General features: G+C 35.4%; 2 protein-coding genes and 1 pseudogene across 2 annotated transcripts; 2 read left to right on the plus strand and 1 right to left on the minus strand.

The window, feature by feature from the left end:
- Positions 1–418: 418 nt before the first annotated feature.
- LOC120173243 lies at positions 419–25,299 on the plus strand (annotated as a pseudogene).
- LOC120173285 (ethylene-responsive transcription factor RAP2-10-like) lies at positions 6,647–7,599 on the minus strand. The gene has a single exon (XM_039180489.1). It carries the CDS (start codon positions 7,392–7,394, stop codon positions 6,912–6,914), a length of 483 nt encoding a protein of 160 aa, XP_039036420.1. The 5' UTR covers positions 7,395–7,599; the 3' UTR covers positions 6,647–6,911.
- Positions 16,576–17,688, plus strand: LOC120173284 (protein IRX15-LIKE-like). Its single transcript, XM_039180488.1, has 2 exons — positions 16,576–16,606; positions 16,654–17,688. The coding sequence occupies exon 2, from the start codon at positions 16,671–16,673 to the stop codon at positions 17,622–17,624; it is 954 nt and encodes a 317-aa protein (XP_039036419.1). The 5' UTR covers positions 16,576–16,606; positions 16,654–16,670; the 3' UTR covers positions 17,625–17,688.
- Positions 25,300–25,343: the final 44 nt, after the last annotated feature.

Below are 25,343 nucleotides of genomic sequence, written 5' to 3' on the forward strand. Positions count from 1 at the left end.
TCTGCTAGCAATTTGAACTTTACAATTTCAACAATTATCATATCTAAATACAATATTTATTGATTTTAATTAGACATATATTACCACTAGGACTTTAGTGATTTAGATTTGTAAACTAATTTGATTTATTATTAGTGTTACATTGCAGCTCCTTTTAGGACCATTTTGTCAGTGTAATTGTATAATTTTTAATATATAGTTGTATACGTATAAAGCTCAGGGATGATTTTATCAGACAGTTGTATACATTGTGTAGATGATGCATTTTTTGGGTTCATTATATAGATATTATAGTTGCTGCTTAAAATAATACAGTTCACATATATGAAAAAAAATCTGCTACTTATTCCTTTCGTCGCCACCAAAAATATCCTCAACGCTGACCAAACCAGCAAACGGAAAAGAACCGATAAAAAATATGGACGCGCTGCTCCATTCAGAATCCATATCTGTCACGTGCCACTTCCACCTCCGCCGCTTCCATTCATCACATGCCATGCCAGCTCAGTTTTCACCCATTCAACCGCCTCCTCTTTTCCTTATCCACATTCTTTGGTGGGTCTCGGTCTGTCAAGTCATCCGCTTCCGTTGTCGTCGCTACTGGAGCTGTTACCGCCAATTCTGACGCAGATGGTTACCTGATTCATTTCCGTCGCTTGGAAATCTTTTTGCGTTTATATGTTACGGAAAAATATGGCACATTCCATCAGAGAGGTGGGCAAAAACACCCTTGGGTTGTCGACAAAGATGGTAAAGGAGCATAAAGAATCGTGGTAGTGGAACGACGAAGTCCAAACTAAGGTGAAGACAAAGCAAACTTGCTTCAAGGAGTATCTACAATGCAATGACGACGAAGAAAGATCGAGAGCTAAACAAAGATACAAGGAGGCGAAGCGGGAAGCCAAGAAAACGGTTGCTAAAGCAAAGGATAAGGCATACGAAGAAATGTACAAGAGATTAGACACCAAGGAAGGACAAAACGGCATCTTCAGGCTAGCAAAATCTAGGGAGAATAGGAAAAAGGATCTAGGTAGCATTAGGTTTATTAAGGACAACAATGGTGTTCTTTTAGTGAAAGATCATGATATTAAGAGGGTTTGGGGTAGTTACTTCTTTGGTTTATTTAATGAGGTGCCTCTCCCTGTAGAGATAGTACCGTTGATGGGTCAGCCGACCATCTTACTATGGCCAATGAATGCCCTACAACTAGGATTGGGTTTGAGGAAGTCAAAATGGCTCTTAGAAAGATGGGGAGGGACAAAGCTGTCGGTCCAGATCAAATTCCTATCACTGTGTGGTTGGCCCTAGGAGAAGAGGGAGTTACGTGGTTGACCAATATCTTTAATATTATTTTAGAGACTACCAAGATGCCAGAGGAGTGGAGAGAGTCTACGGTGATACCAATCTATAAGAATAAAGAAGATCCCCAACGTTGTGGCAACTACAGAGGTATTAAACTACTCAGCCATACCATGAAGCTATGGGAAAGGGTGATAGAGGCTAGGTTGAGACAGGTTACTAGGGTTTCGGAAAACCAATTTGGCTTTATTCCAGACAGGTCTACTACGGAGGTGATTCATCTACTTAGACGGCTTATGGAGAAATATAGGGAAACAAATAGAGATCTTCACTTGGCGTTCATTGACCTTGAGAAGACGTATGATAGCGTTCCCCGCGATACAATCTGGAAGACCTTGGAAACGAGACGGATCCCAACTGCTTATATCCGGGCGATTCATTATATGTATTGTAGATCTACTACATACGTCAGAACTACAGTTGGAGACACCAAGGCATTCCCGGTGGAAATCGGACTCCACCAGGGGTTGGCTCTTAGCTCTTACATCTTCGCCTTGATTATGGACGACATCTATTGTGCGACACCGGACGATGTTTCATGGTGTATGCTTTTCGCTGACGACATTGTCCTAGTTGCTGAAACAAGAACTGAGCTAAATAGTAGACTGACTACGTGGAAGACTGCTTTGGAAGAAAAAGGTTTAAGGATCAATATTGCAAAGGCAGAGTATTTATGTTCAAACTTCAATGGGAACCAAAATGATGAAGATGTAGAGGTATGCATAGAAGGAAACGTTTTCCCCTCAAAGGATTGTTTCAAGTACCTAGGGTCTATGATACATAAAGATGGGGGTGTGGATGATGACGTTACACACCGTATAAAGGCGGGATGGCTAAAGTGGAGGGCTTCTACCGGAGTTTTGTGTGACAAGAAAGTGCCTCTGAAACTTAAGGGAAAATTTTATAGAATGACAATAAGACCAGCGATGTTGTATGGATCTGAATGTTAGGCAATCAAGAAGGATCACGTAAGGAGGATGGAGGCCGCAGAAATGAGAATGCTTCGATGGGCATGTGGTAGGACTCTGTGGGACATGACACCAAACTCTACTATTAGGATGTCCTTGGGGGTGGTGCATGTATCCGAAAAATTGAGGGATGGAAGACTACGGTGGTTTGGGCATGTCCTTAGGCGATAACCGTCGGATGTGGTCAGGAGGGTATAGTCGATTACAGTCAACGGTGCTAGAAGGAGAGGACGACCAAGACAGAAGTGGGAAGACAACTTGAGATCTGATTTGAAGGATTTAGCCCTTACCGAGGACATGACCTCTGATAAGAAAGTATGGAGACTTAAGACCAGGGTAGCCGAGTAATGCGGGTTACATCCATAGGGGGTATCACCTCTGTCTTCTTTTAATGCCTTTGTAGAAATTTCAATGACTTATACTTTTTATACGTTTTTGTCATTGAAATTTTTGAAGGTTTAGAACTAGGGTACGGAGAAATGTTACCTTAGTTTAGGTTTTAACCCATTTGACTTTATTCCTTCTCGTTGCTTGCCATCGTTGACTTCTGTGTATCCTTCTCTTCAAGTTTTCTCTTTTTAATTTTAGTCAGGTCTTACGTTTATGTCTATATGCAGAGCCTTTTTACGCAGGGATTTATTTGCAGGGATTATTTGCAAGGATTACTTCCCATTACAGACGCGCATATGTAGACTGCATATGAAGGTTGTTTCAACTATGTATTTATTTATTTATTTATACATGCATTGCATTGCATTTTACATTTATTTATAATTTTCTGACTGTCAGAGGTCTTCCACGGAAGCTTCTCTCAACCTGGCATTGGGGGCAGCCTACTACTACCCTACCTCCCCTTACCCCATTGCATATGGGAATAGGGTTTTGTTGTTGTTGTTGTTGTTTTACTATGTTATTTTCATGAGATATCGTTATTTAATTTGACTTTTTAAAATTAGCAAGCAAAATGTTGTTATTATTATTGTTGTTGTTGTCGTTTGCTATTTTGCATGCTCACTTTTGTCGACTCTAGTGAAATTAGGAGAACTAATCTAGAACTGCTTGCGGGACAAAACATCCCAAAGAAGAGCTCTGTTTTATATGCGCGGAATTTTGCAGTTCAATTCTGTTGTATCTGAAATTTTTGGCTTATTTAGGTTTCTACTTTCTTCGATACGTTGTGATAGCAAGGTTTTAGGTGGATTTAACAATTTTAAGGCAGTAATTAAGCTCTACCATATTATAGTTATGCATGCATTTATATATCGTTTTTCTGTCTCAAACAATTTAGTGCTAATTCAAATTATCAAATACTTCTGGTCAATCCAATTAGATCAAACTTTTTCTATTATATGCCTGTGTAATTATTACTCGAATCATTTTGAATCATACATACTTGATTCTGAAGGAAAAAGGTTGTAGCATTCCAGCTCGGTAATATAGTTTTCCAAGTTTACTCTTGTTCTTTTTATGAACATTTATTCTTTATGTGGGTTATGCAGCCAAGAGGAGTATATATAGTTGGGGATTTCATGACAAGAAAAGAGAATTTGCAGGTGGTAAAGCCTACAACAACTGTTGATGAAGGTTTTTGTCATTTAAACTTTATATCTTTCATTGTTTATCATGTGGTGTATCTTCTATTGTAAAAAAATAGAAATCTAATATGTTGATCTTTTGCCAACATCAACAGCACTGCAAACTCTTGTAGAATAAAGAATTTCAGGTTTTCCTGTTGTTGATGATGATTGGAAATTGGTATGTTATCTAACCTTGTTTGTTGGTCATGAGATTTTAACTATTATTAGCTCTAATAATTTATTTTCTCTTGCTAATTTTCAATACCAAATGACTGAATTATTCAGACTATCATGATATCTTGACATTTCCAGATAAGTGGAGTTGTTGAGTATGCAACATTCCACTAGGCCCACAGCCCAAAAGTGAGTGTTAGATTCCAGTCCTTCCTTTCTCAATCCTTAAAACCTTTTGGTGAGCATATACTGGAGAAGGAAAGATGGCTCTGCTCATGTGATGACTTTTTTTTTTCTTGTTTGCGTCTCCTTTATATCAACTCATTATTGCGTCCACATTCCAATGTCACAATGTCTCAAACGTTTTCATTTATATACCTTCTTTTTTCCAAAGTTTTCATCATGCAGTCATTTGCTACAATTTCGTATCTGTCTTTTCGGTTTGCAAATCTGCTTTATCTTTTTGACCTGATAAATTTTAACTACACTTTTTGGAATAATTGGACCATGTTATCTTACTTCTGCAGGTTGGACTTGTTTCTGATTATGACTTGCTAGCATTGGACTCCATATCTGGTATTTTGAACTTACCTAATGAATTCCACTTTTAGTTGTTCTCTTACATTTTTATTACTTTGTATATTACCGACTATTTGTCTATCCAACATAATTCCACAACTATATGTGAAGCAGACAATTTTTTATCTGATATGGGAAAAAACTGTAGTATAAGTTTTTATTACTTCCATTTTCTCGTGGTTTTAGGACTTCTTTTGTTGATAGTATAACGTGGTCCAGTCTCGTTAGTCCAAAATGCAAGTTTTTTTATATGGCGGTTTTCCACCGGAATGTATTCACTTCTTTATTCTTGCCGGACTAAAGTAGTAGGCATCGACTGTTATTATAACCAATATCTTTAATATGATTAACTGTACTCTGGCCCTTCATGGGAATGTGTCTTGGATTTGGGGCATGCTTATATATTGATAATCGTTTCTTACATCATTCCAATTGTTCTCTGAACCAGGGCTGTGACTGATAATAACTTATTTCCAGAAGTTGATAGCTCTTGGAAGGTATATGAAAACTCTCTCTCTTCAAGAAATAGATGCAATCTTTTCAGCAGAAGCCAATATCTTTCTAAATAGTTTTGTTTTATTCATTTTCAAAACTTCCTTCTTCCATTGCATGGTTATAAACGTAGATAAATAATAACATCTTGAATCTTGGAATCAAGTCCATTATTTTTCTTTCCCTTAAATAAAACTGTGATATAACGGCTTTTATATGTTTTGAGAAGCATATTCCCATAACCAGATCCATCCTTTTAAAAATTGAGTTAAAGTATATTCCTGAAAAATGCTGTAAAATAAATAGTCGTCGAAAAAAATTACCTGTCCTGCGTCGGTTAGTGGTTTAAACGGGAGATATACTAGACCATCTTGGGGTTACATTGGCTGGTTCAGGCTGCGTAACTTCATTGTGCCTATTTTAGTTCACTGCAACTGGCTCCAGCAAAAATTCATTTGTATTAATCCTTTACTTTCCTATATGGCCTACTAAATGGTCCTCAATTTTGCAGACATTCAACGAGGTACAGAAGTTGCTCAATAAAACCGATGGGCAGGTGGTGGGTGGTTTAATGACACCGGCTCCGTTAGTTGTACGCGAGACGACTAACCTTGAGGACGCTGCTAGGTAAATTTGACTTACCTTTTCCTTCCGCACATATTGGTCTTGAAACAAAAGCTCCACCGCTTCCCTGTTATATATGCTTTGCTTTTTACATAGGAAAGCATTTAGAAGCTATGACAGTCCTATATGCTATATGATCCTACCATTCGAACCGAACTCAACTGCTCACAATCACTTATATTTTACTATAATTCATTCGCTTTCCAGGATGCCCTTTTTTCTTCTAATTTTTGTGTGTGTCCCACGTCCAGCGGGGAGAGGCAGGTAATACCTAACTCTTTAAAATCTTATCATTAAAGTAGTTATAACGTTAGTGGTTAGTATGGCCAGTGCGCACCCAACGCCTGAATGTGTAGGCCACTGCATTTTTTCACCTTTCTATCAACTCCACTCCTTTGTCGACATCTCATGCAATCAGAAACAAATATATAAATTCATCAAAACTAATAAAACACCAGTATTAGCATATCATGATTTAGACACAATTTTTTTCACTTTCATTTGTCTATTAGACAGATGGAATTAATTTTAGATTAAATCAATTCAACTAATATTTTATAAATTATGGTATGTGATTTATTCTTTTTAGTAATATCATTTTCAAGGTTAAAAATTATCAAATTAAGAACTAAAAAGTAAGTTTATAATTTTATTGTTGGATCGGTTTATTTTTTTAAATTTTTTTGTGTGATCGAATTTAGAACAAATAAATTAAGTTTTCAAATGAATAAATTATCAAATTAAAATTTAAAAAATTATTTTCCAACAAAAACGCAAAGGCAGAGAAGGCATATAGAAAGTAGAAATCACCCCTCCCCCCTTTGTTTTTCCCCCACCGTTCAAAAGATTTTGGCCGGCATCAAATCCCACCAATGAAATAAAAAAGAGGTGATTTTCCATTAAAAAAATAATAATTAATACAAAAGTCTTCTTCATTCTTTCAAAGTCAGTAGACTTACCTCCACTACACTGTGCACGATAGGGATTGCACTCGGTGCAGTTCAGCAATCACCCCCTTTCAACCTCCCTTTCTCTTTCGGGACAGCCGCCAAAGGCGACGGACCAAAAATTACAACTTTGTAATAATAAAAGATGGAGGATCATGATTCCATCAACTTCCGTTCCCCCATCCCCCTTGCTATTTCCTTTCCCATTCAACATCCAAATCTTCCGGGTCGGGCATCTTGTTCAAGTCAATCCGATGTAAAAACCCGCCAGTAGTTGGCTTAAACTCGTCGTCATAACCGTGACTATAATTACGAAGTTGGTGGTGGTGGTGATGGTGAGCTGCCTCAAGAGCATCAACTCTAGCACCAACTTCGATAGCCTTTTTCCTTATAGAAGCAGCCGACAAATCGCCTCCGCCGCCGCAGAATTTTTCACCCGCCAAAAGGTCGGGAAAATTCAACCTAGCCGAGGGTCCACGCAAGTAAAAAACCGCCGTGTCATAAGCTCGAGCCGCCGCGACAGGCGTCGAATAAGACCCCAACCAAATCCTGGACCGCTTGTTCGGTTCCCTAATCTCGGCCACCCATTTCCCCCACTTCCTCATCCTTATCCCTTTGTACGGCCTCTCCATCGTAGACTTCCTCGAGGCAACAACGGCAGTTCCCCTCTCCATAGCTCCAAAGTATTCGATAAATCCCAAGTTTCTCAGCTTTGGGTTTTATCAGAAAAGAAGAAGAAGACCGAAACTACGAAGCAGAAGAAGAAGAATTGAAAACAACCCGTTTCATGCGTTGAAATGTAATGTTTTTCCGACACGACAGAGCATATATGTTGGAACAGAACACAGGGAGAAAAAGGAAGAAATACTAATAAAACAGAAATTCCAAATTGACCGACACAAATCTATGTGAGGGACTTGTTTATATATTTTCCTAATGTTATTATTTGGGGGTGGGGGTATAAAGAAAACAGGGGCGAGGTGCTTTAAACTTAGTTGTCGTAAATAAATAAATACAATTAGTGAGGTTGAACAGGTGTCATTAGGTGTTTGTTTAGCTAAGAGTTTCACATCACAAAAACAATTTAATCATTGATTAAATAATAAAAATTTAGATTAATCATGTGAACAATTATGTAATTAGGAAGGCGGTGATGGAGGGATTTGGCGATTGTCGTTTTGTGGCCAAGTTAATGAACTTCAATGGTTTTGAAAACGAAATTACTTTTTAGCTTTCTTAATACATTGGTTAATGTATTATTCGATACCTAAATTTCATTTTTTAGTTTAAATTGATATTTATATTTTTTAAAAGTATATATATATTTTCTGTTTTAATTTATTTTTCATTATCTATTTGATATTCATCCTGATATAGCATATGTAATTGAAGTTAAATTTGGATATTATTTTTATAAAAATCCAAATAATAATTTAAATTGAAGATCAATTGATATATTAATATAAAACAATTAAACTCGGTTTTCATGATGATGATGTTACCTTTGTTTGATTTGCCGATATTTTTGTTAATTTATTTATTAATGTTGAATTGGTGACTAGGCAAGCAATTGGTAAAGGGATAGGGTAGGTCGGTGTTCGGTCGGTGGATAGATACCGTTGCGAATTGACTTTCCCTCTACGCAATAACATTGTAAGGGAGATTTGAAATTTAATTCCATCGAGGGAAAGTAAATTTCATGTAAATTTCATCCATAACATGATGAAATTGAAATATTTTGTAGGGAGAAATGTAAAATTTGATCATACTACTTTTATTAATTTTTGGATATTAGGGTCAGATTTTTTTAAAAAAATTTGGGGTCGGGTCGGGTTTTTTTAAGTTTGCTATTCGGGTCTGGTCGGGTTTTTTTAAATGTGATATTAGGGTCAGGTCGGGTTTCTTTAAAAATTCGGGATCGGGTCGGATTTTTTTTTTAAAAATCGAGGTTGGGTCGGGTTTTTTGAGGTGTGATGTTCGGGTAGGGTTTTTTTAAGTATGATATTCGGGTCGGGTCAGGTTTTTTTAAGTGTGATATTCGGGTCGGTTCGGGTTTGGGGTGAAAAAATATCCGACCTGAAAAAATTATATAATTTTCCCTTATATATTTAGAAATAATTACAATAATACCCCTCTATATATAATTGTTTTCAATTAAGTCACTGTTTTTATTGAATAAAAATAATTTTTTTATTATTTCAGGTCGGGTCAGGTTTCTAATTCATATATTCGGGTCGGGTCGGGTGAAACTTTATTTTGGTCAAGTCGGGTAGGGTCTCGGGTGGAGGTTCCCTTGTTCTCGGGTCGGGTCGGGTGGACCAAAAATCCAACCTAACTCGACCCACGATCATCCCTAATTGGGATGTTTTTAACTTATAATATTTATTAGTATGATTTTTATAATTTATTGAAATGAATAATCAAACAATAAAATGAAATTTTAATATTTTTTAAATTTTTATAATATATTGGTACATGTAAGTTACTAAACAAACTAAAATTAAGTAAAAAAAAATAAGAAGGACAATTCTGTTATTTTACATTACTAAAATCAAATTCATCTTACATATCTGATAATCAAACAAAATCTGAAATTGGATTCTAATTTCTGCCAACCAAACATATTTCAGATTCAAATTCTAATTCCTTCAGATTTTATTTTCTTTACGGATTTCAATTCTTTTATAAACATTCTAGCCAACCTATGAGTACGCATTTGGTAAAGGGATGGGGGATTTGAGCCGACGTGAAAGGCAGACATATTCTAATTTTACAATTACCGATGACCAAAATTGCAGGAAGCAATAACCTCCATAACTGTGAAATTGATTTTTATTTTCTGCCGGTTCAAGATTTCAGTTTTCTTAACTGGGCCGACAATTCAAGATTAAACCAATTTATTTCTGTACACCGCTGCTATGTGGTAATCTCCATTAAAATTCTTGTCAAAGTGTTGTTGTCTTCATCAATTGAGCATTGTCTTTGATCCATGATACAGATCTGAAAAGCAGCACAAAATCTATGGACTTAACTGACAAGACGTTTTAATCAAATATTTGGCTTAAAACCTTAGTTTAAAAGGGAAATTAAGGAAGTATTTAAGAGTCATCAAACCTTCAAAAATTATTTATATATACAAAGAACAAGGCCACAAGGAAATATGTTAAGGCGAATAACATAGAAGCTGCAAGGTTTATCACGTTTGAATGTTCAGTATGCTAAGTTGAATAAGGAACCAAAAACAGAAGCAATTTCAGAGATGCGATATTATTACAAGTTAAAAATCAATAGTACCACAAAGCTGTTGCCCTTTAAGTAACAATAACAATCAACAATGCCGCAAATCAAACCTAAAACAGTAACACAAGGCTGCTTGAAGTGTCATGCTACTTATCAAAATTGCAGATGCCTTAAAACCAGACAGCGAGTAACTTAAAAGACGATAAAACCAACTTTTAATTATCAACAGGGAATGAAGAATCACAAGAAGAAGAATTATTGTTATAATATGCCCGCTAATATGAAAAGAAATCTACTACATTAACATGGAGTAATGAAATGAATGAGACAAAACTTGAACAAGCACCTCACCCGAGGTTAATTACCAAAACGAATGACAAACTTTCTAAATGGACTCGTGGTAAAAATGCAAATGAGGTTTATATGTGCTTGTCGCTAATGCAATTAAGGGATAGAAGGAGACCTAGAGCATTAGGAAACTCCAGAAACAATAAAGGGGGCAGTATTTAATAGACCACTAGAACAGGTCTTTTGGCTTGCAGCTAATCAGCCGTACAATGCCAAATAACTTATCTATAATCAATTAAATGAAGTAATAACGCTAAGTTGCGATAATTAGGGATGGTAACGAGCCGGGTTCGAGTCGGGTATTGGTCCCCATTTTCGTTTCCGTTTAAAAAATTCATACCCGTTCCCGCTTAAAAAACCACGGGGATTTAAACGGGGATCCCCATCGGGTAATCGGGGAAAACCGCGAGGAAACGGGTATCCCGTTTAGCATAAACGGTTATTTAAACGGGTATCGGGTTGGGTATCGGGCCGGGTATATATATATATTTAAATTAAATATATAAATATATATATATATATATATTTAATTTAATTTAAATTTATTAATATTATATATATATATATATAATAATTTTTTTAAATATTTATGGGGCGGGTATCGAACCGGGTAATCAGATTATCGGGGCATAGATTATTAAACCCGTCCCCGTCCCCGTTTAACATAAACGATTTTTCCCCGTCCCCGTCCCCATTTAGCATAAACGGTTTTTCCCCGTCCCCGTTTAATTCGATTTTCGGTTTTCTCCATCGGGTTCAGGTTTTTTTACCATCCCTAGCGATAATACAAATAGTGGCAATTAACATATTGTCCCAGCTGCACAATCCAGAGGCCTTAGCTCATAAACTGCTCATAAACTCTCGATTAAAGCAAGTAAAGTTCAACAGTACAAAAAAAACATATTGATTTTCTTTTCATTTTTTATAGGATAAATTATATAGTTAATCACTTATCTATTCTTATAATTACGATCACTCAATTATTTTCTTTTTAAGAAAAATCATACTTGAATTAACGTTTTGATCATCTGATGTGATCCTGTCTAGTACCAACTTTCTACATGACATGCTCACATCATTCAAGATCCATCAAGCTCAATCTAAGGGAGTTCTACCTTACTTTATCTTTTATTTATTTATTTATTTATGCACTATATATTATTATGAGCATACATTTACATATTATACTAAACTTGAATTATCATAACATGTGCATTCATTCAATGATTTGCATCATTGATTGATATTCATACATATAATCTATAGTTATAATAATAATATTCATTCATTATCATATGATGCATGAGTTATTATTATAATCTATAGTTCACATCTTTATATGTTTATACTTAGCTTATATATGCTTTCTTTTGTAGGTGCATAGGAGGCCACATGATGGTAGCTAACTTAAAGCTAGCATTGGAGTCCGTGAGCTACGAAAACATGACTAGGACAACTCCGGGACAGCTCAAGAACATTTTGGGACAAAGTTACCAGCTGACCCCCGAGCTCATAGCTGACTTGAGCTGGACTTTTGAGCTAGCTAGAGGTCTCATTTCAGCTGGAGAGTTGCACCACCACCACCACCACACAGAGCACTTCAAATATAGTCTAGGTCAATTTTTTTGGATTTGTACCTTTTCGCAAATAGTTACCATTCTAAGAGGTGTCTTTTCACAAGGAGCAGACCAAAGACTCATCTTCATGTACTTCATTTATGGTCAGCTTATCTTCAGCTCAAACACATGTAAAGTAGCTCAAATAATAAAAGGTTACCTTCCACAAATGTGACATGTTATGGTCAGCTTATCTTCAGCTCAAACACATGTAAAGTAGCTCAAATAATGAAAGGTTATCTTCCACAAATGTGACCTGTCATAACAAGTTGCTGCCCCATTGATGACATGTCATTTAGACACATATTGGATGCCAAGCCACGCCTAACTTGCTGCTTATCTTCAAGCCATGGAGGAGCCACACCATAAGCATCCTATGCCACCCATGTGAGTGCCTCATGACCAGCCACCCATGTGCGATGCGTGTGGAACAATAAGGAGACCATTCGGCCAAGGACATATCCCTTCATTAAAACATCATGCATTTCCATTTAAAAGTCATGTATCTAGCCGAATGGACATGTAATTATTTGGCCAAACCCATGCAAGCCTATAAATAGGCTTTGGCATTCATTTGTAAACTCAACCCTTTTGATAATATAAATCTTTGTGAGATTATTTTCTCTTATAGTTCTTCTTAGAACTATATCGATTAAGCAAGCTTCTAAAGTTTGTGGCGTCAACCTCTTCCATAGATACTTCGAGTTCCTAGTTCCTATAACTAGTGGGTTCAAGTCCTTGCTACCATCCCTTATAACGACTTATAAGAATCGGGTCTTTGCTCATCTATAGCATTGGTTCATTCTTAGTCTTATAAGATACTATCTAAAACACCACCATCTTTCATTGCTTCACGCCTACAACATCTTCACTTCTATCACCATTCCATCACAATAAAACCATCCTTCAATCTTTATCAAGGCAAGCGTCCATCATCACCATTGGAGGCCGAACATTTGAAGGATAATTCAACAACACTTCAGCAGCCAACATTTGATAACATTTCTATCACTATCATTTCTTTCACTATCATTTCTTTCCATTTTCATTTTCATTCTTAATTATCAATCCCTTAATCATTTCTTTCTTTATATTGTGCAGATTATTTATATATTCAAGTGTAGCATTTGGTGTCTCTCCTAGATCGGGAAACAATAAGGCTGCCAACTTCTCCATCATTGAAGAAGCTTGAATAGACTTACATCATCATCTATCAATAAACAACCAATAATAATATTGAATGTCACCATAAAATAATGACAATATATATATTAAAATTTAAAAATAAAAGATCAAATTAAAACTTCGTTCTTAATTTAATTTTAAAATTTTTAAGAAATTGTCTTTTAAAAAGAAATTAAAATTTGTTAAAGTGAAACCAAGGAGAATAACTCAATCTAGATCGCTCAAATAGACCACTACTCAAATCGTGAACTGAATCTATCACATGGCGAAACGGGTGATCTCTATTTTGGGCCATTACTAGGATTTCTGGGTGACTCTTGGCTGGGCTGGTGCTGTGTCTGAACTCTGAACAAGTAGATCAACCGTTAAGAACTTTAATCTATACTATTAGGCTTTAACATGTATTTGGTCTCCAATGAGAATGAGAATTCGAAAGTTAATTCTTGTATGTATTTGATAGAAAATATATTTTGAAGTTCAGTTTAGTTCGTATTTTGAAACGTATTCAAACTAAACATTAAGGACATCTTTAGTTCATAAGATTATTCATAGTAATATTGTTGTTATAGTTGAATAAGATTATGTTGATCAATCCAAAAACACCCCTTCACTTAATAAATTTATAATTACTATGCAAACATGAAATGATAGCAAGGAATCTTCAAAATGGGGATATTCGAGTAGGTGGATCGTCAACTTCAGTGGTAACCAATTAATTAAGAAACGAGGATATGTTTAGAAAAGGTAACGTGATCAAGGCAAAACGACTTCTGGTTTGTAATTAGTTATGGGGTCGCTCACAAATGTTTCCCCCACCCCCTCCAACCGCCCACCTGTCTCGGATCATCCCTTTTCACCAATAAACGAATCATTTTTACTAGAAAATGATCTCTAAATTTCAATATTTATTTATACGAAATGAACGATTAATTTATTTACACATAAACGTGCAAAAAAAATTTGAAGGTAGGTAGTAGAGTAATCCCACCAATCAAGCAATAATCATTTTTCACATTTGAATATTCCAGCAGAAATAAATATTAAATAAAAATATTGTTTGATTTCTAAACTCGAGAGCTGGAATATCATATAAAGTTCAATAATCAGTTATTAGAAAACAATAACAAAAACTATTTTTTTTATTATTATATTAAGTTCCAACAACCACATGAGATGTATTGAAGCAAAATCAGCCGAGTTAAAAAGATGGGTAAATTACTCTAATTGACACTAAATTTTTGGATTTGTATCGATCAAACTATTGAACTTTAAATTGATTCAATTGTAACATTGAATTTTAGTTTCAAGTTCAATTCATTAATTGGTCCAATAAATCACTAACAATCAAATGACATGGTGGTCTTCAACATCTTCTCTAGGGGTGCTTATCAGCCAGTCGATCGCGAGTTGGACAGTGCTCGACTCGTGCTTGTTAAAAAAATTGTTATTTGTTAAGCTTATTAAAATTTTGCTCGACTCGTGTTCGTTAAAAAAATTTGTTGCTTGATTCGTGCTCGTTGCTCGTTAATTTCACTAAAATTTTTATCTTATTGTTTTAACTACAAGTAAAACCTACTAATACTATATTGAGCTTAATATAAACATAAATTAATAAATTTAATCAAAAAATTATCAAAAGAGTGTATAAACAAATTGAAATTCTAAACTCCAAAATAACAATTCACAAATATATTAAAATAATAATTAGAGCTTGATTTTTTGTGTAATAATTTTATATTTTTATTATTTGTTATAAAATTAATATATTAGTCATTTATCATCTTTTTATTATCTATTTGTAAATTAATAAATTTTTAAGAGAACTACTAAAAAGTTATAAAAAAATTAATGAGCTGCTCGCGAACTTATGGAGTTTAGTTGGACTTGGCTCGACTCAGCTTGTTAAGGTTTCGACTCGAGTCAACCCGAATCGAGCTTTTATCGAATTTTAATCGAATCGAGTTTGAGCTGCTCAACTCGTTAAGCACCCCTAATATTCTCCATCGAAATTAGGGGATTTTCACATATTTTTAAACATAACGAAAATTGTAATTCTTTGATGTCTTTTATGATCACCTTAAATATTGATAAACTTGTGTCATCATCCTCTACTAGTTTATTGATTTGATTTTTTTTTTCAAATTTCTTTAGAACTCATAAAATTAAACATAAAAATCTATCTTTTTTTAGAGGTTTGGAGTCTTTCTTGGATTTGAGATATTTAGAGTGTTTGTTCTAAAAGTCAAATAGTGAGAAGCATTCTTCAAGAAGACAAACAACATAGATCGAAACTAGCCTCATCAGACAATCTCGGAGAAGTTTAAAGCATTAGAACTAGGGGTGTTTAATGAGTTGAGAAGCTAGTGACCAACTCAAGCTCAACTCAGTCAAAGCTCGATAAAAGATCAACTCGAGTTTAGTCGACTCAAATTTGAGTTTGATTCGAGACCTTAACGAGTTGAGCCAAGCAAAGTCTAACTCAACTCAATAAGTTCGAGAACAACTAGTTAATTTTTTTATAATTTTTTAGTAGTTATCTTAAAAGTTATTTTATTCAAAAAATTCTAATTTACTAATAGATAAAAAAAATGATAAATTGTTAATCTATTAATTTTCTAATAAATAATACAAAATACTAAATTACTAATTAATAATTATTATTTTACTACACCCAAAAATCAAGCCCTAATTATTATTTTAATGTATTTGTGTATTGTTATTTTAGAGTTTAGACTTTAAATTTGTTCCATACATTCTTTTGATAATTTCTTTGTTAAACTTATTAGTTTTTGTTTATATTAAGCTCTATTTAGTATTATTGGATTTTACTTATAGTTAAGAAATAAGATAAAAGTTTCGGTGAGCTTAATGAGTCGAGCAACAATTTTTTTTAATGAGAACAAGTCAAGCAAAATTTTAACGAGCTTAACAAGCAACGAGTTGAGTTGAGCAACAAAATTTTTTAAAGAGCACGAGTCAAGCACTGCCCAACTCACAATCGACTGGTTTGATAAGCACCCCTAATTAGAACGTAAGACTTTTAGATGAATTTCTGTGAACTTAGGGTATTATAATGTTTTGGTACCAATCTTGTCGTGTACGATGACAAGTAACATGCAATGATTGATCAATAGCAGTGACCAAAAGAGTCAACAATTTTCTAAAAGGACCAAATTGATACACAAACTAAAAGTTTAATGGCTAAAAGTGAAGTATTTTAAAAAGTTCACGTAGTTAACGATTTAATAGCCTAATGCCCTAATTTAACCCAAAACTACAGGTTAGTGCTAAAATTAAAACAATTCCAAGTTAATTGATAAAAACTATACACAACGTAAAGTTAAGTGGTATTAGTTATAGTTTTCCATATTGTATAATTTAGTTTTTTAGAAACATTATTAGGTTGTCTGTAATATCAGTTGATGTTGTATATTCTTCTTTAAATCAAACCCCACTTTCTCTCGATCTTCTCATCAGAAGACAAATTCTTCTGATTCATTGCAAGAGAAAAGAAGGGAAATAATTTGCATTTTTTTCTCAAGAGAAAACCTCCACGAGAGGATGAAGAACAGTAACAGCAATACTAAGCTGATTCTCCTTCACCCTTATATCCAAAAACAAGGAAGCTCAAACAGATTATGGCTCCTTGCTTTTGTTTCTTTCTTCACCATTGCTTTCCTTTTAACTCTTATATACACCAGGGAGTCAATTTCAGGTAAAACCGCCGCCGTGAGCACATCCGTAACCGGCCCTGCCGTTGGCACTTCTTCGGGATCTGTCATCGTTGGTCAGCCGTTGCCGACCACAGTGATCAACACCCTCCTCCATTATGCTTCGAAAAACAACGAAAGTTACCACATGGCATACTCCGAGCTGAAGCCGATCTCCGATGTGCTGCGCAAATGTTCTTCCCCTTGCAACTTCCTCGTTTTCGGCCTAACGCAAGAAACCCTTCTCTGGAAGTCATTGAACCACAACGGACGCACCGTTTTTATCGACGAAAACCGTTACTACGCGGCCTATTACGAAGAGTTACATCCCGAAATCGAAGCCTTTGACGTCCAATACACGACCAAGATAAGCGAGACGAGGGAGCTGATAGCGTCGGCTAGAGAACAGATTCGGAACGAATGCAGACCGGTCCAGAACCTGTTGTTCTCGGAGTGCAAGCTCGGGATCAATGACTTGCCGAACCACGTTTACGATGTGGATTGGGATGTGATATTGATAGATGGACCGAGAGGCGACGGACCGGACGGCCCCGGAAGGATGCAACCGATCTTCACTTCAGGGGTGCTGGCGAGGAGCAAGAAAGGTGGCAACCCCAAGACTCATATCTTCGTCCATGATTATTACAGAGATGAGGAGAAGATGCCCGGAGACGAGTTCTTGTGCAAGGAGAACATGGTGGAATACAATGATACGCTTGCGCATTTCGTGGTCGAAAGAACGGAGGAAAACAGCTTCGAATACTGTCGTAAGAAGAACATTAATACGTCGGCCAAATATTCATGATCTTCCTAGTTAAACTACTTATCCAAGTTCACAAAAACATTATCCATATACAGTACCGAGTGGTCGGGAAAAAGGTAATATTTATCATGATTTGATTTGAAATTTGTGCTAGCTAGATCGATCGAGCCTTTTTTGTTGAGGGTGTGAGTGTAAACAAATAACCTTTTTGGCAATGAAAAACAATGTAACTTCATTGCATCAGAAATGGGATTTCTTATCCATCGTAATTATTTTCTTCTCTATGTTTTGTTTATGTTAGTGGGTTATCGGGAATCAAGTGATGGGGGGTTTTTGTTTAAGGGTTCCACATTTCTTAGAAAATTTGTTCACTTTTCTCTTCAAAATTGACGACTTTTATACAATGATAGGCTTTGATCAAACGAGAACCCCCCCCCCCATTTAGCACAGCAAAAGATGGATCTTTGCCAATTTAATGGTTCATATGATTGAGTCAAGCTGTCAGCATAGTAGAATTGTATGTGCGTGCGTGCTTTTTCTTTTGCCTTTGCAAGGATAATAGTTAAATGCTTAAAAATGTTTAATCTTTTAGAGTTGCTCACATGAACACCAATTATTTTGTTTAGATAATATAATAAAAATAAAATAAATGTATAAATATTTTTTTTATTTCTGATAAACTTTAAAAAGAATGAGTTAAAAATCCTACCAAACAACTAAAAAAATTAGTATACACAAACAAATAAGATTATCAATGGTGAACCATAAACACAATTAATACAAACATAGAGAATGCATATAATAATGACATCATACTGACAACTAATTTTATCACAACTCAATCATAATATATCTTTATTATTTTGCAAGCACCGATTAATTAAAAAAATATCATGGTAATCTAAAATAATGATAGATCAATAAAATAATCAAATAAATGTCAAATGTAAAATCGATATTAAATCAAATCATGAGAAATTTTTTTTGTTACGAAACCAAACCAAATGACAATGAAACCAAACCAAGAAGAAATTGCATATGCCACTGCCTTCCTTTTCCCGTGTTTCGTAGACAGGAATTTGTAGTAAAATTGAAGCCCTCACTTCATGCCACGTCATTAACCAAATGCCCTTTCTAGTCATTTTGGTCACATACTTCATTTCAATTATAAGCTCAGTCCTTCCATTGTATTGACATTTACAATTTGATACTTTTAACTCATATTACTTCAACACGGTCCACGGTTCTGTGCAAACTCATTTTTTTTTCCTTTTAAATTTTAGATGTGCACTTCATTCAAATAATAGGAACCAAAGTTAGGATTTAATATTTATATTTTTAATTTGACATAATGTGTAATGCTATTTCAATTTAGGCAGTGTTAATGATTGAAACTTTTACACATTAATAATTCACTTTTACAGATTTTACACTTTTTTATTTGTTCTATGTTTATACTATATAATATAATTTTAATTATTTTAAAATATTAATTACATTATATACAACAATTTATTTAGATTATATTATTATAATATGACAACTAAATATTATATTTAAAATTGTAAGTGACATATTTTAGTGTATAACTAAAGCTAACTCTAAGGATGATAATTTAATTCGAAATTGAGAGATTCTCACTCAACACGATCGGATAAGGTTATATATATATTTAAAATCAGGTTTTGGTCAGTTCGGTTGATTTTTTTAAAACATTGAGGTTAGATCGTGTTCGGATGGAGGGTGAAAAAACTTCGACCCGAATCGATCCAGAGATAATAATATAATTTCTTTTAAAAATATTATTTTTAATTAAGTACTTATTTTATGTCGTGTCAGGTCAAATTTATAATCTAAAAATTCGAGTCGATTCGAAATTAAGTAGATGATATATATTTTTAGAATCGGATCAGATCCAGTGGATGATATAATTTTCGGATCGAGTCAAATCCGAATGAAGATATTTTTAGATCAAATCGAATTGACAAAAAATTCGACCACAATAACCATCCTAGCTAACTCAATAATATGAATTCTAGAAGAAAAAAAATTAAAATTTTGGGCAATGTATTAATAAACGCGTGTTTAATTTTAAGGATTACCCACCTATAAATTATCTGACCATTTATCAAACCCTATATGGACCTTAATTTAGAGATATTTAAAATTGGATACCCGTTTTTTTAGTATTTGAAATACTGAATAATTAGAATTTTCAAGTACCAAAATGTTATCTTGGCCCATTACATTCGAGTACCCGTTTGTAAAATTTAATATCCGTATTTTTTAGTCAATGATACCCGATTTATTTTTTATATTTTATTCTTTAAAATATATTAATTTTAAAAAAATCATATATAAAAATTTAAACTTTCAAGTTTTATAATATATATAATCCACACATGAAATTTAAAAATTCAAATTACATAATTAAAAGAAAATTTATTAAAATTGAAATAAAGAAATATAATTAAATTTAAAATGCTTTAAAATTAAAATAAAATATTTTAAATGCTCGAACTCATGCTTTAATGCATCAAATAATAAGCTGCGTTGTCTAAATCCAGCACATTTATTGAGAAGTAAGGAAGCAGTAAAATCTTACCACGTGTAACTAAATTCCACGCCTCTTTTTTGTTTTGTTTTAATTATGTCGCCTGGTCCTGATGTCTTAAAAGAAAATTAAGCTGCAAAACTGAAAAATTTAATTAACTAATCATAAATTTCTGCTTTTAATTAAACTCATAGGTGCGTTTGGTTCACGGAATGTAAGATTATCAATGAAAATGTAAGATTATCAAGGAATAAGATTACTGGGAATATTGTATTTTGTGTTTGGTTGGCTTAGCCGGGATGTAAAATTACCGTATTTGATTAAAGGAATAAAGGATTATTAAAATATATATTTGACCAAATTATCCTTATTATATTTTTTTTAACAAGTTGAAAAAATTTAAATACATAAAATTTATATAATTTTTTTTTTATAAAATTGAAAATATAAAAAGGTTTAATGAAAGGGTAAAATTTTATTTTAACCGTTAAACTTCATATAAAATTTTAATTATAGATTTTTTTTGTAAATCTAAAATAGTTTAAGGATAAATTTGTAATTTAACTTTCGTAGACTTTTTATTATTCAATGACAGAAGAATGATATTTTTGAAAGAAAAAAATTAAGAGTGTTTTAGTCCAAAACACCGGTAATCCAACAATGCCTAAGAAAATGGAGGTAATGATATTCTTGGTAATATACTCAAAAGAAATCTACTATTGATAATAAAACATTATCAAGAATGAGATTCTCGACCAACCAAATATAAGAATGTAAGCACATTTCTTAAACCAAATACCCCTTAGAATCCACCATCCTCACCAAATAAAAAACAATGCTTATTATAATCCCATTAACTTCTTTCTTGCGGGAGCTTTGGGATCGGGGAAACAATGAAGCTTTCGGCGTTGCACCAGAGCTATCTCAGCCGCCCGAGCAACAGCTTCAGGTCATCAGGACCGTTAGATTCATCATCCGACAGCGGCTATAAATCGCCCGCAGCTGTTTTTTGGCTTATCCTCCACGGTCTCTGTTGTTTAATCAGCTTAGTTCCCGGATTCCATTTTTCTTGCTCGGTCTTCTTCTTCTTCTTCTCCACTTCTTCCTCCAACCTCTACACGCCGCCGTTTCGTTCAGCTGCGGAGCTCGCCAAAACCCTCGATGTTCACTCTGTTCTGTCCACCATCCACGTTGGCAACAGGCCCAATACTAACATTTTAAGAGTCTTAGACCAAAAACAAATGATAATCCATACCTAAATTTCTCCCTTCATTAAAATGAGGCCTACTGAATTATTATATTTACGAAATTTTTAAATAAAAAGTGATATTTAAAAATATTTTTTAATTATTAGACTCATTAAATTATCATATTTTTAAATATTTAAAATAAAAAAATACATTTAAAAATATTTTTTAATTATTAAATTTAAAAATAATTTTAAAAATAGGACCCACCAAACTTGGAGTCCTAGGCGGTCGTTCCCCTGCTCTATGCCCAGGCCGGCCCTGGTTGCCAACAACATCCGGTTGCCGTTTCCGAACAAGACGGCGACAAATTCACGAGTGGTTGTAGGGCGGCACGGGATCCGGGTCCGTCCGTGGTTGCATCCGGACCCGGTTGAGGCTATGAAGGCGCATCGGATCTTAGAGAGAGTTCAAAAGGAGCAGAGGTTACAATTCGGTGTGAAGGATCCTAAGACAATTATCGTGGTCACCCCGACCTATGTACGTACATTCCAAGCGCTGCATTTGGCCGGCGTTATGCAGTCGCTAATGGTGGTTCCGTACAATCTAATTTGGATCATGGTGGAGGCCGGCGGTGTCAGTAATGAAACGGCGTCGTTCATTGAGAAATCTGGTTTGAAAACTATCCACGTCGGATTCAGTCAACCGATGCCGAATTCCTGGGATGAACGACATAAATTGGAGTCCATAATGCGCCTTCACGCTCTAAGGTAATCCTTTATTAAATTTTTATTTAATTTAAAAATGTTAATGATTATGAGTTTCAGAATTAGGTTGTTATAATCGAGGGTTGACTCCCAATTTTGTGTTACTTTGTTGGCAGAATTGTAAGAGAGAAGAAACTAGATGGGATTGTTATGTTTGCAGACGATAGTAATATGCATAGTATGGAACTTTTCGATGAGATCCAAAATGTGAAATGGTTCGGGGCAGTTTCGGTCGGAATACTTGCTACTTCAGCTAATATTGGTGGGTCTTCAGATCGGAAGGGGGAAGAGGAGAATCCTAGAATGCCGATTCAAGACCCGGCGTGTAATGAATCTAATATGTTGGCAGGATGGCATACTTTTAATACATTGCCCTTTGCGCGGAAAAGTGCTGTTAATATTGATGATAGATTGGCTGTGCTGCCGAGGAAGTTGGAGTGGTCAGGGTTTGTTTTGAATTCTAGGTTACTTTGGAAAGACAGAAAAGATAAGCCGGAATGGATTAAGGATATCGATATGTTGGATGGGGATGTTGGGAGTCCATTGGGTCTAATTACAGACCCTTCAGTGGTGGAGCCACTCGGAAGCTGTGGTCTTCAAGTTTTACTCTGGTGGCTTCGAGTTGAGGCTCATGCTGATAGCAAATTTCCTCACAGGTGAATCTCTCATCCGATTCTCATTATGTTTTGGTATTGTGCTGCATAATGATTAAGTTTAATAAGTGGTGTTTATAATTGTGCCAAATATGTAATCTTTCTTCACTTGATCTGGGTTTGAGGAATGCAGACACTACAAGGTTAGATAATATAATTGATGTTAGACTGATCATGGGGTAAGAAACTTAAAAGTTATAATATCACGTAAGATATGTATTGGCAAGGTCGGAGCTAGAATCAAACATCTGGAGGGGCCAAATTATTGAACTTAAAAAACACAATGGCTTATTAAGTATTTAAACTCAAAATTTGGGGGGCATGGTCTTATCTGTCTAATATTTGAACTTATAGGGACTGAAATTGTCAATGCATTTGTCTACTTGTAGACCTTATGTAAGTAACAACATCGACAACTCCAAATTAAGTACCCTTTACTTCACAAGCTGTAGTGAAATCTCGTCATATGATGCATCGTCATCATCATCATCAAGAATCATGTAATTTTTTGATCCATTGTAGACATTATGATTTTTGATCGTCCGAACCATGTGGGTTGAACATGAGTAAATAACTATTGTCTTCTGCTGGATTTTTCTAAATACCTTTCATAAAATCTTGAGAACTTATCCTACTCGTGGACTGATGTGGTAGGGGTCTCTACATTTGTTAACTTGTTTACAAAGAGATGCCAACGAACAACATTCAACTAAGGACGGTAGGAGTAACTTTTTGACCTTTCTGTGTTTTCGAGGAATTCATTGCGACTGCAAGTATATCTATATCCTTATGATTTAAGTTCTTTTGTTTGTTTGTTTGTTTCGTGAGTGTTTATTATATAACATGTTTCCATGATCCATGCATATTTTAGTTATGTTTGCACTCTACACACTTCAAGGGCTACAGTTGTTTAGTATGTTGTGTATTGGTTTGCATTGCTATAATTTAACGATTCATTGATTGCTCCGGCTTGGTCTCCTCACCATGCCATCTGATCATTAGTTTGTACATTGAGTAGATGGATCATTGACCCTCCTTTGGACATCACCATCCCATCAAAACGCACTCCATGGCCAGATGCTCCCCCTGAACATCCTGCCAAAGAAAAACCAGAGATGGGCATCCAAGAGCCAATAGTGAAGCATACTACCAAAACCCGAACATCCAGAACAAAACATCGAAGCAAAAGCAAGCATGAAACAAGAACAGACAAGCATGTTTCGACAAGGCATTCTGAACAAAACTAAAGTCAGCTGGAAGTCCATGCTTTAACAGATTCAAAACTTGTGCGAGAAGAAACTTGATTGACAAGGGAGGAATGCAGATGATCTTATCAGCAGGCCGGTTTATACATTCATTTCTCTTTGAGTTCCTCTTCCTCCTCACTGGTTTCAACTTGTATTTTTCCATCTATGGCTTGTTGTTGGGGTGATCAGTATTCTGTTACATCAAGGTATGTCGGCAGGTCTTGCTCTCTCGTCTTGCAAGAGGAATATGTCTGACATGCTTTTGATTCACAAATTTATACAGTCTTTCAATAGGGGATAGGTAGGAAAAACTTTCGAGATAATGTTCTGGAAAAAATTAATTCACGAAATAAAGCACTCCCAAGATTAATTGCTCAAATAAGGTGAAATCCACAGTGTTGGCCGTAGGTCGCCATGCCTTCCGGGCGACCTACTAGGTCGCCATGTCTTCCCGGCGAGCTACAAGAGATTGCATGTGCCATGCACGTCCCAACACGCTGGGCATCCGAGGCCATCCGACCGAGGCCATCCGACCGAGGCCATCGAGAGAATCCGAGGCCATCCGACCGAGGCCATCCGACCGAGGCCATCCGAACGAGCTATGCGAGGGCATCCAAGGGCAACTGAGCGAGCTATGCGAGGGAATCCGAGGGAAGCCGAGCGAGGGTAGGTCGCCCGGAGTGCATGGCGACCTACAAGGTCGCCCGGAGGGCATGGCGACCTACAAGGTCGCCCGGAGGTCATGGCGACCTATGTGTTGGGACGTGCATGTGCCATGCAACACGTTCATTCTCACGTTCATTATCTCTGTTTGAGCAAGGGTAGGTCGCCCGGAGTGCATGGCGACCTACAAGGTCGCCCGGAGTGCATGGCGACCTACGGCCAACACTGTGAATTTCACCCTATTTGAGCAATTAATCTTGGGAGTGCATTAGCTCGTGAATTAATTTCTTTCAGAACATTATCTCGAAAGTTTTGCCGGGGATCAAGTAGCTTTGTTCAGTTGGTTTAGGGTTAGATACAAGTTACAGCACTAAGAGGAATAAAATTGTTCATTCATTTTCAAACAATATCTCTGGTAAACCTCATTCTGTCTTGAAAATCTGCAAAATGAAACCAAGTGTGTGGGTGAGGCAGCTCCAAGCCCATTACATTTTTCTATCCAAATAATCGAAGCCCATAACTTGGAAAACATATCGGCTTTTCTATGAACTTCGAAATTACCAAAAAAAAAACCCTTTATCCTTATGGGAACCAAACCTTTTATTAATGGACAGTTCCAAGATACCTTCCTGCATCAGTCGTTTGAAGAAGATTTTTCTTTAAGTTAGCAAGTTGTATCATTCGTGTCCA

This window comes from Hibiscus syriacus, unplaced genomic scaffold (genome assembly GCF_006381635.1).
Source record: "Hibiscus syriacus cultivar Baekdansim isolate YM2019G1 unplaced genomic scaffold, ASM638163v2 tig00111942_pilon, whole genome shotgun sequence".
NCBI lineage: Eukaryota > Viridiplantae > Streptophyta > Magnoliopsida > Malvales > Malvaceae > Hibiscus > Hibiscus syriacus.